Source organism: Musca vetustissima, unplaced genomic scaffold (assembly GCF_032173495.1).
Source record: "Musca vetustissima isolate MV318-11 ecotype Yass unplaced genomic scaffold, APGP_CSIRO_Mvet_v1 utg11550, whole genome shotgun sequence".
Lineage (NCBI taxonomy): Eukaryota > Metazoa > Arthropoda > Insecta > Diptera > Muscidae > Musca > Musca vetustissima.
Window position 1 is genome coordinate 12,118 of NW_026876223.1, and position 16,165 is coordinate 28,282.

Here is a 16,165-nt window from a genome sequence, read left to right on the forward strand (position 1 = left end):
TAAAAATTCGCAATGTTTGGGCCATAATTGCGGCCTCTGGAGCGACCAGAAAAACCGACAAAAATAATGTTTTTGGTCCATTTCATCCCCTAAATATTAACCGATCTTTCCCAAAAACAATAGGGGTCTTCATTGGCCAGAACCCATCCTACATGCAAAATTTCGTGAAGATTGGTCCATAACTGTGGCCTGTATCGTGTTTACAAATTATAATGGACAGACGGACGGACGGACGGACACACATGTCTAGATCGATTCAGCTAGTCGAGATATGACGATCGGTATACTTAAAGGTATGTCTAGGACCAATATTTCGCGGCGTTACAAACATTTGGGGCTGCACAAAGCTATAATACCCTGACAACATAGTTGTGTAGGGTATAATTAAAAAAAACTACAACTAAAAAATATTGCGTATTGTGAAATCGAATAGACGGCCACGTCTTCGTCGTCAATACAAGAAAATATGAATTCAATTATTTTTTTTTCCAGTTTTTGCATATTCATAAAAATATGTTCACATAACGCGATGGTTCGATCCGCACCTTATAATAACTAGAACTTAGACTGACATTGACAGTTCCACTTGAACAGTGCTACAAAATAGATTTATGTCGAGAAACCGAGAGTGTTATATCGGGATCAGAAATTTCATATAACAACTGTGAGATTATCAGGAGGAGGATACAAAAAAAGTGAAAGTGAACCACAAACATGGAAATCCTGCAACAGGAGAGTGCCCAGCTCCATATGGGAGCTGCTGCTACCAGTTCGGCTGGTACATGGATAAGTTTAGTTTTTGGTCTAACAGTCATTGCTGTGCTCTACGAATATTATCGCCGCAATACCCGTGAATACAAATTGATGGATTCGATACCAACACCAAAACAATGGCCCCTCATCGGTAATGGTCACATGGCTTTCGGCCAGAACAATCATCAGATTTTAAAACTAATGCAAGAAGTGTTCCGTGACAACGGTGAAACTATTCGCATTTTACTGGGTCACTTGAATGTGGTGTTCCTTACTAATCCAGCCGATTTGGAAATATTCCTAAGTGGCCATAAACATTTAGAGAAAGCTGTGGAATATCGTTATTTCCAACCTTGGTTTGGTGATGGTCTACTGATCTCAAAGGGCCACCATTGGCGTCATCATCGTAAAATGATTGCGCCCACCTTCCATCAAAGTATTCTGAAGAGTTTCGTACCCACCTTCGTAAAGCACTCCAAAGCTGTGGTAGGACGGCTGAGCTCTAAGGTGGGCGAGGAGTTCGATTGCCACAAATACATGTCGGAGACAACGGTCGATATTTTACTTACCACCGCCATGGGTTGTAAGCAACAACCAGAAACGGAAAAGAGTGCCGAATATGCCCAGGCTGTTATGGATATGTGTGACATCATCCATAATCGTCAGCTGAAATTGTTCTATCGTTTGGATTCCACCTATAGCTTTACAAAACTTCGCGAACGTGATAACAAACTGATGAATGTTATTTTGAGTATGACCCGCAAAGTGGTAGAGGATCGTAAGAAAAATTTCAATGCCGAGGAGCGTGGTATTGTTGATCGTGCTGATGCTAAGTCGAATAAGCCTGCTGCCAAGAAAGATGGCCTTCGCGATGATTTGGACGATATTGATGAAAATGATGTTGGGGAAAAGAGACGCTTAGCTTTGCTCGATGCCATGATGGAAATGGAAAAGAATCCCGATATTAAATGGACCGATAAAGATGTTATGGATGAAGTTAACACTATTATGTTTGAGGTAATGTATGTGTGATTGGGTTAACGGGGAAAGAAAGAGGAAGGAAACCTAGCCGTTAGCACAGAAAACATATTCATGGTTTTCTACGATTTTAAGTCATGGAACATCTTCAATATAAACAAGTTTTTTCCCATATTTCAAGGTATTGACAAGAATACATTGAAATATCCGTCGAGAACCAAAAAATTACATTTACAATTACATGTTTAAGTCATCCGTAGTTTATTTACTGTATGGATTTAGAGCCGTATTACACTAAATCCCCCCATTTGTGGGGTACAACGTCCTGTCGTCTACTTCTTCAGTTGTGGGAAACCTGCAGAACCAAACCATTTTTAGGTACAATTTCCATATAATCGCTTTTCAGACAAAACTATACCACTTTGCATATTTTGTATGCTTCCTTGACATTTTTCCAGCCGAAGTTGCTATATTGTTCTTTAAAGCTATTTCAGAAGGTCTTAGTAGAATTTTCTCAGCAAATTAGTCATGTGTGTACCAGGAATATCACGTACTAATTTCAGTCTTATCTTGTGATATACTCTTGAATACATATATAATATTTTCTATTTATAGAAAAGCCATTTATCGTTGCCTAGAAAGAAATCTTGAAGGCTGTCTATATATGAAAGACCTTTAAAAATTATCTTGAAATTTCTTTATTCTGATACTCCTCTTGGTATAATAATTGGCTTACCCTATGTGATAGGGCTCCTTGAATTTTGTGCAGTGGTTAGGACCTTTGCTTATTTGTTGTTGCCATTTTTCTCTGGGTGGAAAAATTCGATCTGTGTCTTTCAAAGGAACTATTCCGCAAAAGGTCCGGTTCTCTAGTTCTTCAGGTTCCCGTTGCTTCAATCGCTAATTTTTGCCTTCATTCATCTTGTTTTTTTACTCTATCGTTCATTTAGATCTTCTAGTCCATTAACCGCTTCGAGATAGATTACTTGAATGTAAGGGATCTTCAAATGTGAATTTTTTTCTGCAAATATTCGAAAACATTTTGAAAGAAATCCCTCCTTTGCTGGGATTCGAATAGTTTGCACTACGCCACTTACTTTCCGCTAGATATATGTCAGCTTTTAAAGGACCTCCTTTCTTCAATTCAGACGAAAGTTCTCATTATTTATGGGACCTCTAGATAACTGGCAGAAATCATAAATTATTCTCTTTATGGGAGGCAAGGTAACAAAGAACTATGGAAGGTCTATGTTTGGAAATTTTCTAGAAATAATATTCTCTGCAGAGCGTATTTAAACGTTTTCGGTAGGAAAATGTTCTTTCATGCATAGAATACCTAAAAAATCATCAATTATAGAAGATATTCTATTTCAAATGACGTTTTTTATATATGAAAGACTAGTAGAAGTCTTATCATATAAGAAATTCCAATATTTATATTAGATCTATAAAATATTTTTAAGGTTATTCATAGGAAATATAAAAGGGTTTCATCCTATGGATATCTAAAATTTCTTTTTTTACAGAAGCTTGCTTTTATAATTCGGGGCTACAAGGGGCCTTCAACGTCTTGAAGACCTACAAAACGTTTTCTTCTTTATCAGACCCCTATAAACTGTTCTCTACAATTTATTCCAAACATAGAAGGTTAATTTAAAGTCTACAATATCTGGAAAATATAAAAATAGTTTTTTTATTTCTAGAAAATATCCTTCCTCTAGAAGGCATCAGAAAGGGTTTCTATATATGAAATACCTATAGAAAAAAACATCATTAAGGGTTTCTGTATATGAAAGACGTATAGAAATTTATCCTATCTGTATTTCTTTCTCATGTTACTTTTCTTGGGAGCAAAGACGATTCGTCTGCAGTAGCCTTGGTGATGGACCTGCCATCTGTCGTTGCCTAGAAAAAACGTATCCTTGAATTTTGTGTAGTGGTTGAGGTCCTTGCTTATTTGATGTTACCTTTTTCCACTGGGTTACGCTATCCACAGTCATTTCTTTGTTCGTCATATGCTCATGTGTTGATGTTGATGCCGAGATTGGTTATTTGAATGCCATAGAGCTTTCCCATTTTTTACAAATATTCAAAAACCTCTTTGCAAAAATTTCTTTTAAGCCTCATTTTTAAGTATTTAATTTATGAGAGACCTCAATAATGTTGAGATAAGGAGGAACTATGGACTAAGTCTACGTTTGAAACCGTTTATTTTGATATTCTTTCATTTATTTCAAATGACATTTTGAAGATTTTTATATTTTGAAGCCCTGTAGAAGGTGTAAGAAGTCCAATATCTGAAAGAGATCATAGAAGATTTAAAGATTTTCGACCTCAATTAATGTTTTATAGAATAATATTTTTTAGTTCGGATAGGTGCTTCCAGAACGTTTTCTATTTTTATATGACCTGTATAAAATATATAGATTTCAGATGACCTTCTTGAAATGATAACCCTCTTGAAAGATAATTTATTTATAAAAATATTCTAGATATATTCCATGCCTCTCTAGAAGGCTATATATATTTTGAAGATATCGAGAAACAATGAACCATTGGAAAAATAGAAGCCGTCCATTTAAAGAAAAGTTTTAATTTTTTTGGTAAATCTCTAGAAAAACCTCTTAAATTGATTCAAGTTTTCTATATTTAAAATATTTATGTCTATAAAAGTCCCACTAGAAGGTCATAAGTGGTCTATATCTGTAGAAGATCCCCAAAAGGCTTGTAGAAGATACATGTCTGTGAAAATTCCTCTAGAAGGCCATATGGAGTATATATCTCAAGAAAGTCCCCAAAAAGCCTTATATATCTGGGGGCTCAATGAAAATGTGGTATTATATTAAAAAACTTAAAAGAATTTATTACTCTATATGACCTCTAGAATGTTTGTAGAAAATCTCTAAAACTTATTCAATATTCAAAAGGCATCTAGAAGTTCCATAAGATTTCTTAAAGGCTGAAACACATTTTGAATTCCTCTAGAAAATTTTTATCAAAAGGTTTCAATCTCGAAAATGTTTAAATATTTAAAACAGAGTCCTGTTTGTGAATGCCCACTTAGAATTAAATTTGAATATCTAGGTGGACTTCATGGAGTTTTTTTTTTATTTTAAAGGTCGTGCCATCTTCCAAAATGTTTACAACTGAATTTTTTTTATTTCTCCCCTATACAGGGTCACGACACCACAGCGTCTGGTTCCAGTTTTGCTCTCTGTCTTTTGGGTATCTATCAGGATGTACAACAACGTGTCTTCGAAGAACAACAAGCCATCTTTGGGGATGATCTCAATCGGGATTGTACATTTGCCGACACTCTGCAAATGTCTTATTTGGAAAGAGTTATCTGCGAAACATTGCGTTTATATCCACCAGTACCATTGATTGCACGTACAGTGGAAGAGGATGTAAATCTAAAATCTGGTCCCTACACTGTGGCCAAGGGTTCAACGGTGGTACTTTTACAATACTTTGTACATCGTCGCCCTGACATCTACCCTGATCCGGAGAAATTTAATCCCGACAACTTTTTACCCGAACGTGCAGCTAATCGTCATTATTATTCGTTCATACCATTCAGTGCGGGACCACGCAGTTGTGTTGGACGTAAATTTGCCATGTTACAGTTGAAAGTTTTACTTTCGACCATTATACGTAATTATCGCGTTTCATCTAATCGTACACAGGAAGATTTCCAACTGCAAGGTGATATTATTTTGAAAATGTCAAATGGTTTTAATATATCTCTGGAAAAGAGACCAACATCTAAGGTGTAGAGATACATTTTGTTTTGTGATAGTGGTAGATTTTGATATAATAATTATTTTATTTTTTGTCGGTTCATTTTCTTAATTTCGAGCATAGCTTATTAATATTAACGAACGTGTACTCTTATATATATTAACGATATCCATTTGCTAACATAACATACTTACATACATACTTTCTACTAACATTTCCATGCTGAACAATAACAAATATATTTCCACGTGAATACAAAAATGTAAAAAAAACAAACGAATAATTAAATAAATAACTGGTCATGCACAGTACAAAACTGTAAAAATTGAGGTGTGTATTTATTATTGTTGTTGTACTAAAATGCAAGTATATATTAGTAAGACTTCCTATATAACTTGTCAAGGGTTAACAGAAGCGTGGATTTTTATATATTTTTTTTAAAAGAAGCTGGATTTTTTTAAAGGTGGACTTTTTTAAAGAATAAGTTTAAGGGTCTATCAGAAGCGTGCATTTTTTAAAGGACATTCTTAAGGTCCATAATAAGTGTGGAATTTTTAATAATATTATTTATTAGTATTTTTTCAGGGATCTTTGATATCCGATATTTTTTAAAGATTATTGTGAAATGTTTTTAATTTCTTTAAATTTCCGTAGTGCACGCGGTTTTTTTAAATTGAAATTTTATAAATCCCGAGCTCTAATTTTCCACATGACTGTAAAATAAACATCACATAAAAATAAACTGATCTAAATACAACAACAGCAACAACAACACTAAACTCCAAAAACCAATCAATAAGCTAAGCTTCTGATATATTAACCTCAATTGCTACAGAAATTCTTCCACAACGCATCGTAATCGATTTATTGAATCCAACGATTGCTATCTCTCCTTGGGGCTAAGTAGACATAATTTTCACACAATGGCATTATCATTTGTTAAACGTATTTAGTATTTATTTCCATAAGCTTATTAAGTCACCACAAAAACTGGCATTCTGGGAGTCACTTCTTCAGACATTCATTCATTGATACCAGTCATTGCCTAAAACCTTAACGGATGCTACTGTTTACTACACTTTATTGGTCAATGTCTACGACTGGTGTCACAACAATAAGGTGTCAATTTAGTGAAAGGTGCATTCGTTGCCTGGCAATTCGTGCCAGAAAAGCTTTTGCGGCATTTTAATGTGGTAATATTGATCATCGTCTACTTACTTAAATGTTGTTGTTGTCGTTTGTCTTGTAGGACTACCGCCAACACTCAGAAATTGTTTATGGCCATCTCCTTTAACATTTATTACAAGGTTATAGGTTGGAGGATTTGTGAGGTTTATATTTGTTTTAATATGGTTTTCAATTTATTTTTGGGCATGCGTGGTATTTATGGAAGCCAATATGGAAATGGTAAATATTTTGACGCTCGTTATTAGTTAAATTGTTGATGTTTTTGCCAACAACTTCGAACCGGAAGTATTATATCGTCTTATTGATATTAATTGAAGCAAAAGCAGTGCTCCAAAAATCCTCGATTGAATTGGTTATTGAAACAAAAATTAAATTCACCATTAACCAGTAAGGGAAGCAGTAAAGTCGGACGGGGCCGACTATATGATACCCTTCACCACTTCACCACCCTTCACCACCAAATTTCGTGCAACTCGAAAAATATATAGGGACTTTGGAGAGCAATTTACCTTAAATCGGACGAAAATATATATATTAGAGCTATATCTAAATCTGAACCGATTTTCACGAAACTTAGCACACTTCATTCTGGACCTAATTCAGTACTCTATACCAAATTTCCTGCAAATCGAAAGATATATAGGGACTTTGGTGCACCATTTACCTTAAATCGGACGAAAATATATATGGGAGCTATATCTAAATCTGAACCGATTTTTTCCAATTTCAATAGGGTTCGTCCTTAGGCCAAATAAGAGACCTATGCCACAATTCATCCAATTCGGATCATAAATACGACCAGTACTTTGTTCACAATTTAACATGGACAGACAGACGGACGGACATGCATAAATCGACTTAAAAAGTGATTCTATGCATATTCTCAAAAGAAACCAAGTGTCTATCTCGTTTCTTTTTGCTTGTTACAAACATATGCATAAAAACATAATACCCTGTACCACAGTGTGGTGAAGGGTATAAAAATCCTTAATTTAGTTGGTTATTAGAAAAATATAATTTTGAAATCCACCTTTAGAAAATTGTACTGCAAAAAATTCACGTTGTATTGGTTTTATGAAAAAATATTCTTTAAAAATCCACGCCTTGTAATGGTCGTTGCAAAAATATTCTTTAAAAATCCACGCCTTGTAATGGTCGTTGCAAAAATATTCTTTAAAAAATCCACATCTTGTAATGGTCGTTGCAAAAATATTCTTTAAAAAATCCACGCCTTGTAATGGTCGTTGAAAAAATATTCTTTAATAAAAACGACGCCTGGTAATGGTCCTTGAAAAAATATTCTTTAAAAAATCCACGCTTGTTAATGGACCTTGAAAAAATATTCTTTAAAAAATAAACGTCTGTTAATGGTCCTTGAAAAATATTCTTTAAAAAATAAACGTCTGTTAATGGTCCTTGAAAAATATTCTTTAAAAAATAAACGTCTGTTAATGGTCCTTGAAAAATATTCTTTAAAAAATCCACGCCTTGTAATGGTCTTTGAAAAAATATTCTTTAAAAAATCCACGCCTTGTAATGGTCCTTGAAAAAATATTCTTTAAAAAATCCACGCCTTGTAATGGTCCTTGAAAAAAATATTCTTTAAAAAATCCACGCCTGTGTTGTTAATGGTCCTTGAAAAATATTCTTAAAAATCCACGCCTTGTAATGGTCCTTGCAAAAATATTCTTTAAAATATCCACGCCTTGTAATGGTCCTTGAAAAATATTCTTTAATAAATCCACGCCTTGTGATGATGATCCTTGAAAAAATGTATAATGTAATGGTCCTTGAAAAATATTCTTTAATAAATCCACGCCTTGTAATGGTCTTTGAAAAATATTCTTTAAAAAATCCACGCCTTGTAATGGTCCTTGAAAAAATATTCTTTAAAAAATCCACGCCTGGTAATGGTCCTTGAAAAAATATTCTTTAAAAAATCCACGCCTGGTAATGGTCCTTGAAAAATATTCTTTAAAAAATCCACGCCTGTGTTGGTAATGGTCCTTGAAAAATATTCTTTAAAAAATCCACGCCTGGTAATGGTCCTTGAAAAAATATTCTTTAAAAAATCCACGCCTTGGTAATGGTCCTTGAAAAATATTCTTTAAAAAATCCACGCTGTGTTGGTAATGGTCCTTGAAAAAATATTCTTTAAAAAATCCATGGTCCTTGCTTTAAAAAATCCACGCCTGTGTTGGTAATGGTCCTTGAAAAATATTCTTTAAAAAATCCACGCCTGTGTTGGTAATGGTCCTTGAAAAATATTCTTTAAAAAATCCACGCCTGTGTTGGTAATGGTCCTTGAAAAAATATTCTTTAAAAAATCCACGCCTTGGTAATGGTCCTTGAAAAAATATTCTTTAAAAAATCCACGTGTTGGTAATGGTCCTTGAAAAATATTCTTTAAAAAATCCACGCCTGTGTTGGTAATGGTCCTTGAAAAATATTCTTTAAAAAATCCACGCCTGTGTTGGTAATGGTCCTTGAAAAATATTCTTTAAAAAATCCACGCCTGTGTTGGTAATGGTCCTTGAAAAATATTCTTTAAAAAATCCACGCCTGTGTTGGTAATGGTCCTTGAAAAATATTCTTTAAAAAATCCACGCCTGTGTTGGTAATGGTCCTTGAAAAATATTCTTTAAAAAATCCACGCCTGTGTTGGTAATGGTCCTTTAAAAAATCCACGCCTGTGTTGGTAATGGTCCTTGAAAAATATTCTTTAATGGTCCTTGAAAAATATTCTTTAAAAAATCCACGCCTGTGTTGGTAACGGTCCTTGAAAAATATTCTTTAAAAAATCCACGCCTGTGTTGGTAATGGTCCTTGAAAAATATTCTTTAAAAAATCCACGCCTGTGTTGGTAATGGTCCTTGAAAAATATTCTTTAAAAAATCCACGCCTGTGTTGGTAATGGTCCTTGAAAAATATTCTTTAAAAAATCCACGCCTGTGTTGGTAATGGTCCTTGAAAAATATTCTTTAAAAAATCCACGCCTGTGTTGGTAATGGTCCTTGAAAAATATTCTTTAAAAAATCCACGCCTGTGTTGGTAATGGTCCTTGAAAAATATTCTTTAAAAAATCCACGCCTGTGTTGGTAATGGTCCTTGAAAAATATTCTTTAAAAAATCCACGCCTGTGTTGGTAATGGTCCTTGAAAAATATTCTTTAAAAAATCCACGCCTGTGTTGGTAATGGTCCTTGAAAAATATTCTTTAAAAAATCCACGCCTGTGTTGGTAATGGTCCTTGAAAAATATTCTTTAAAAAATCCACGCCTGTGTTGGTAATGGTCCTTGAAACAGATTCTTTATAATATTCTTTAAAAAATCCATGTTTGTCAATCTGTTGGTCCTTGAAAAATATTATTTAAAAAATCCACGTCCTTGAAAAATATTCTTTAAAAAATCCACGCCTGTGTTGGTAATGGTCCTTGAAAAATATTCTTTAAAAAATCCACGCCTGTGTTGGTAATGGTCCTTGAAAAATATTCTTTAAAAAATCCACGCCTGTGTTGGTAATGGTCCTTGAAAAATATTCTTTAAAAAATCCACGTTGGTAATGGTCCTTGAAAAATATTCTTTAAAAAATCCACGCCTGGTAATGGTCGTTGAAAAAATATTCTTTAAAAAATCCACGCCTGGTAATGGTCGTTGAAAAAATATTCTTTAAAAATCCACGCCTGGTAATGGTCGTTAAAAAAATATTCTTTAAAAATCCTCGAGTGGTAATGGTTGGGGAAAAATATTCTTTAAAAAATCCACGCCTGGTAATGGTTGGGGAAAAATATTCTTTAAAAAATCCACGCCTGGTAATGGTCCTTGAAAAAATATTCTTTAAAAAATCCACGCCTGGTAATGGTCCTTGAAAAAATATTCTTTAAAAAATCCACGCCTGGTAATGGTCCTTGAAAAAATATTCTTTAAAAAATCCACGCCTGGTAATGGTCCTTGAAAAAATATTCTTTAAAAATCCACGCTTGGTAATGGTCCTTTAAAATAACAATACAACAGGTTGGGTTTCAATTCAAAACGAAAGGGTAACAATCGTCGATCACTTTCTATGCCATAAACAAGAAAGGAACCGACCAAAATCCATAGTTAGTTATTTTTTTATTGCTATTTGCAATTCGATACAGCTGATGATGATGATGGCTATGGCGGCAAAGATGATGTGAGGATATTGTTTGTCAAAAACTATGAAAGTGAAGGTAAACATTCACTCACTGTTTGATGAGTGAGAGTAAATAAATCTGGAGGATTCCCATAACCCTAAATGTAATATGATTTGCGATTTGGGTGAAAATTATTAGGGAGCATTTTAATGAATAAGAGTGAGAGTGTCCTTTTACCAGTTGAAAATATCAAATTTTCATAAATAGTATTGAAGCAGGTAAATGATGATTCGTATGAGATGGGATAGGAGATTCAGAGGGTGAAAATAGCGATATCGGGGACTAGATTCATATGTGAAAAGTGAAATTTAATATTATCTCATCATCGAAAATAAATAAAAAAATATCATTCAGTTTACTTTCTCTTTTGTGAAGAACGCACAAAGAGAAAGTTCATATTTTGTAATTTTAGAAAAAAATATTTTCAGTGGTGTTGAGTTTTTAACATTCATACCGACTGATCATGGGCCCGCTTACTTCTTCCTAAGCTAATCTTATCGACTAGAATTTATTTAAAGAAGATACAATTTTATTGAATTATTTTTCCCATAGATTACAAGGATTACACAAACCAAACAAATTTAAATTCCTGCCATCTTCCGTCTTACAATTCGCAAATTCCCATGGATTTTCATTTTCGACCTTGGATCAAAGATCCGGTGTGACAATTACCAAAAAAAAAATCGTGTCATCAATTGACCACAAATAAAACCTCAGCAATATTACAGAGTTTTAATTTTAAAGTATCAGATTAGTTTAAGCCAAGTGTCCGCCAAACTAATCCATTCTTGAAGTGTTGCTCTAAATTGTAACCCAAGAAAATAAATACAATTTCTTTGTAAAATCTTGAGTGGAACACTTGAGGAATACAAAGACACGTTAAGTGTTGCGTATTGTCATCTTTCAAGTAGCACTTGAGACAGACACACGAAGAAAACGAAATGCGGGTTAACGCGAATGCCCAGCCAGCGAGCGCAAAAGGATTTAAAGATTTATCAGATTACCGATTTAAAGCAGGTCAGTTTCAAAGATTAAGATAGGAAAATCGTCTTTGGAAATTTAAGCCCTTAAACCGCAATTATATGATTTATTTAAATGCTACACTAAAGGCAAACCTCTTCATGTTCCCAGATTTGTCATCAGAAATTCTTAAATTCTTCTCTTTATGCGGAAAGAGAAACTATATTTAGCGGACATAAGAATTTCAATAACTAGAGCATTTTAACACATTAAAGTATTAAAGGATTTGGAACAAAAGATTATGTTGAGTTGGGTTAAGAAGATATGGATATTTACGGTACAGCTACCTACGGATGGAATGGATATTAACAAAATAAAACATGATTAATATTAATAACATTTACTGAAAAAAATCAAAGTGAAATTTTAACATTTGTTTAAAAATTTTAATTTTAATTTATTTTCTTTATATTAAAATGAAACAAACGAAAAAAGCGCTAAGTTCGGCCTGGCCGAACTTTGGATACCCTCCACCATAGGTATCTGTCAGCAGATACTTGAAATAAACATATAGCGAACATACCAACAAGTGAACCCATACCGATAATTCTACGAACCGATTTATGTAAACCGTTATCTACACCAAATAAAAATTGGCCTGTTCCCGTATTGCAAGAAACTACTACTTTTTATTACGATAACGAATTTTCCTTTATGCTATCGAAAAAAATAGAAAAATCGAGTAGATTCTTGCAGTACGGGAACAGACCAAATGTCAGCAATTTTTAATGGGAATTTTTCCTAAAATCTGAAACTCTAAAAACCTAAACTGATACTAATAACGCATGGTATAGAGTATACAATCCTCAAACTACTGCAATTTAGATTGCAAAGTTATATGAGGCTATGCCTAAAGTGGGACCAATATTTATTATATAGTGTAGGAAGTAGCGAATATTTGGGGTTATCATTATATGAGGTCTATGCCTAATTAATGACCGAACCCAATGTTTCAACTATTTCCTTCAGGAGGTATCATTCATTATATGGAGGAGATGCCTAAATGCTGGCCAATATATTTCATTATCGTCAGGTTCGAATTTTTTTATCACGATTTCCTTTGAAAGCGGAATGATTACAACCGATGGCTAAATCGTCATAGAATTCAATAATTTATAGGGTAAAACTGACTATTTCGCGTAACGTCTATACCCTATACTATGGCAGACGCCTATATAGGGACAACCCCAACGCACAGAACTAATAAACTAACTATTTTAATATAAAACAAGTGAAAAAGAGTTATGTTCGGCCGGGCCGAACTTTGGGCTATTGCAAAATTCGGGTTATAGTTCATTATCGAACCTTACGTTCGTGTTTTTTATGTCGATATCCTTCGCAGGTGAAATGATTAGAACAGACTCTTACACTCTTAGATGGGAACTATCCCAAAAAGGGGCGAATATCAATATTTTTTTTGTGGGGAGATTTGTTACCATATACGACTACAAAATACCAAATTGCAGCAAATTCGGTTGAAAACCCCATTCAAGAACCCCAAAATACCGAATATTTGGGGGCTACCTCATATGGGGGCTACCCGAAAAAATGGACCTATATTTATAATTTTTAGTGGAGAAATTTGGTACCCTATAAAAACCCTTTGTACCAAATTTCAACGAATTCGGTTTAAAAACGCGATTAAAACCCCCAAAATACCGTAAATTGGGGTACCGTTATATGGGAGCTACCAGAAAAAGTGGACCGATTTTTTAATTTTTAGTGGAGATATTTGGTACCCAAAAAGAACCCAATGTACCAAATTTCAGCGAATTCGGTTAAGAACCCCAAAATATCGGGCGGTGCCCCTATATCGACGCCTTCGAACCATAGTAAGCTAAGTCGACTTAGCATGTTTTAAAGTTCTTTACGTTTTTAGATACTACAGTCCTTAATTTAAATTCACTGAAATTTTGGTAATCATCGGCCAATCGAAACCAAAGTTATAAACAAAAATGTTCTTAGCATGGCACGTACGGAAATGAATATTTCCATGAGTTACAAATGGAATGACAAAATTAATATACCCTACAAACTGTGATGGAAGGTATAACAAGTAAAAAAGTGCCCTCACCCTATGGTTTGCGGGGAAGGTCTTCGGAGCTACACACAGGTTTTATTATTCGATTTATATAAGGTATAGATTTTTATAAAATATGTTTCAGATGTAAAATGGACATTCTATTCCTCTTATATTGGATTTATAATTATTAAAAATGTTTACCCTTTGTGGGGGTCGTACCAGAAGTAGTGGACCCATCTTTCCATCTTCAAACTTGGTCTAGGCTTGGTAAAGATAAAAGATTGTGCAAAATTTGGTTCAAATCGGACATTCAATTAGCCTGATAATGGATTTATAAATATTGAAAATTTTGATCATTTGTGATCTAGGCCTGGTAAAGAAAATAAGTTGTACAAAGTTTTGTTAAGGAAACCCCACCCATTCTCGATTTTAATTTTTCAAGGTTTTCAATGGGCTGGTAAATCAATACCAATGCTTGTTAAGGTTTGTAATTTACAAAAAAATTTTGTTGTTGTCTTGTTGTTGTTTTTTGTAATTAAAGAAAAGTCCTTATTTTTGATGGCGGGCATGATAACTCCTCACTGGAACATCGGAATCCGAAAATTCCAACGGTGTTAAAAAGAGAACATGTCTGGCTCTCGTATGAACTAGGATTGACTTCGCTCTAAAATTAACAAAATGGCCGACATTTGAAAAAATATATTTGGAAAATCGCCGATTTTTGACCAAAAACCAAGTTAAAAAATAAGGAAGATCTTCACCGATTGACTTTATCCTAGTTCATACGACAGCTATACACTCACAGAGAAACGTGTAAAAATTTGGAATCGATTGGGTTATTAGTTTTTGAGTTATCGTGCGTTTAAAGTTTGAGAAGCCCTTTAGCCGTCACTTGATGCTGACACAATAAATCAGCTATATCTTCAAGAGTTCTTGAGATTTTCACTTGATATTTTGTAGAGACATTCTTGAAATAGTGTAGAATCGAATTAAATCAAAAAAAAAAAAAAAAAAAAAAAAAAAATTGACCCCGTGAATGGGGCGGTCCCCTTTAATTCGGACAGTCATTAAGTTTTAGCACAATTTTGACCATTTTGTGGGGGAGATACCTGAAGGAGTGGAACTTAAACCATGTTAGGAAGAAATATTAAGATGTGCAAAGTTTGAATGAACTTCGCGAGTTATCGTGCGCACCAGCCAGACGGGCAATTTTTTCCAAATTTTCTGAAACGGATATAGTAAAAAGAAACATGGGTTCTAAAGCCAATATTTCGATGAGGCACATTTTCACCGTATCAAAGTGTATATACCCTCATTAGCCATAAGGCTAAGGGTATAATAATCCACACTTTTTTGTTCATAAACAAATTCCTAAATATTGAAAAAACAATCACTCCTCTATATATGATTCGGTAGAAACCCTGCATATCGTATTATCTTTGTCAAGCTTTTTTGAATCTGAAAATGGAATTTATAGACCCACTTCTTGTAGTACCTATCCCTATAAAAGGGTCAATATTTTTGAAAAGTTTTTTATTGTCTGAAAAACGTGATCCTTTTTGATAAGAAGATTTTCTATCTACTAATATTTATTTATTGTGTCAGCATCAAGTGACTTAAGACGGCATTTAATATCTACGCCATTTTGTTATTTTTGTGTTATGTTAATATCCTAGTTCATACCAGTCAAAAATTTACTATTTCGAATGTGGCTGGAATTTAGGGAAGGACTTCTCTTTAATTACAAGAAACAACTAACAAAAAAAAAAAAAAAAAGTCAATTTATTTCCTTATCCTTTAAGTGTTCAGGTGTTTATATGTCATGCTACAAGTTTTGTAATGCACATCATCAGCGTCTGGCAACGCTTGAAAATTATAAAAAATTGAAATTCAGATAGAATATAGATAAAATATTTTATGGATTATAAGAGCTTCTGCCATGTCACAAAATTGTGACAATTTTTAGGGGAAATGCCAGAGGTGATGCCGATACATTGCCAATATCTGCACTATATTGATATATAGTAAAAATAGCAGCGTTGGACCAAACAGAATCTACCATTCGATATATATATACATTTTATCAAAAACTTTATCGTTTGTGTTGTAGATACAGGAAAGAATAACCAAATAAATCCCACCTTCGGACATTTTAGGATAAACATAGAGAAATAGTTTTTAGAAAAATGCATGCATTGAAATAACGACTATATTAAAAAACAAGCGAATGATACAAACTAGAGGTACATATAAATAGGCTACAAATTGACAGTAGCCGTTTCAGGCTG

General features: G+C 33.8%; 1 protein-coding gene across 1 annotated transcript; it reads left to right on the forward strand.

Annotated features, from left to right (window-relative positions):
- Positions 1-714: 714 nt before the first annotated feature.
- Positions 715-5,507, forward strand: LOC133338791 (cytochrome P450 4g1-like). The gene is made up of 2 exons (XM_061546898.1): positions 715-1,770; positions 4,908-5,507. Exons 1-2 carry the CDS (start codon positions 715-717, stop codon positions 5,505-5,507), a joined length of 1,656 nt encoding a protein of 551 aa, XP_061402882.1.
- The last annotated feature ends 10,658 nt before the right edge of the window (positions 5,508-16,165 follow it).

Bases quoted from the DNA above. Each gene is read 5' to 3' on its own strand.
- LOC133338791 (XM_061546898.1), top strand. From the start codon at position 715: ATGGAAATCCTGCAACAGGAGAGTGCCCAGCTCCATATGGGAGCTGCT. The intron at 1,771-4,907 runs GTAATGTATGTG...TCCCCTATACAG, and splicing joins TTAACACTATTATGTTTGAG to GGTCACGACACCACAGCGTC.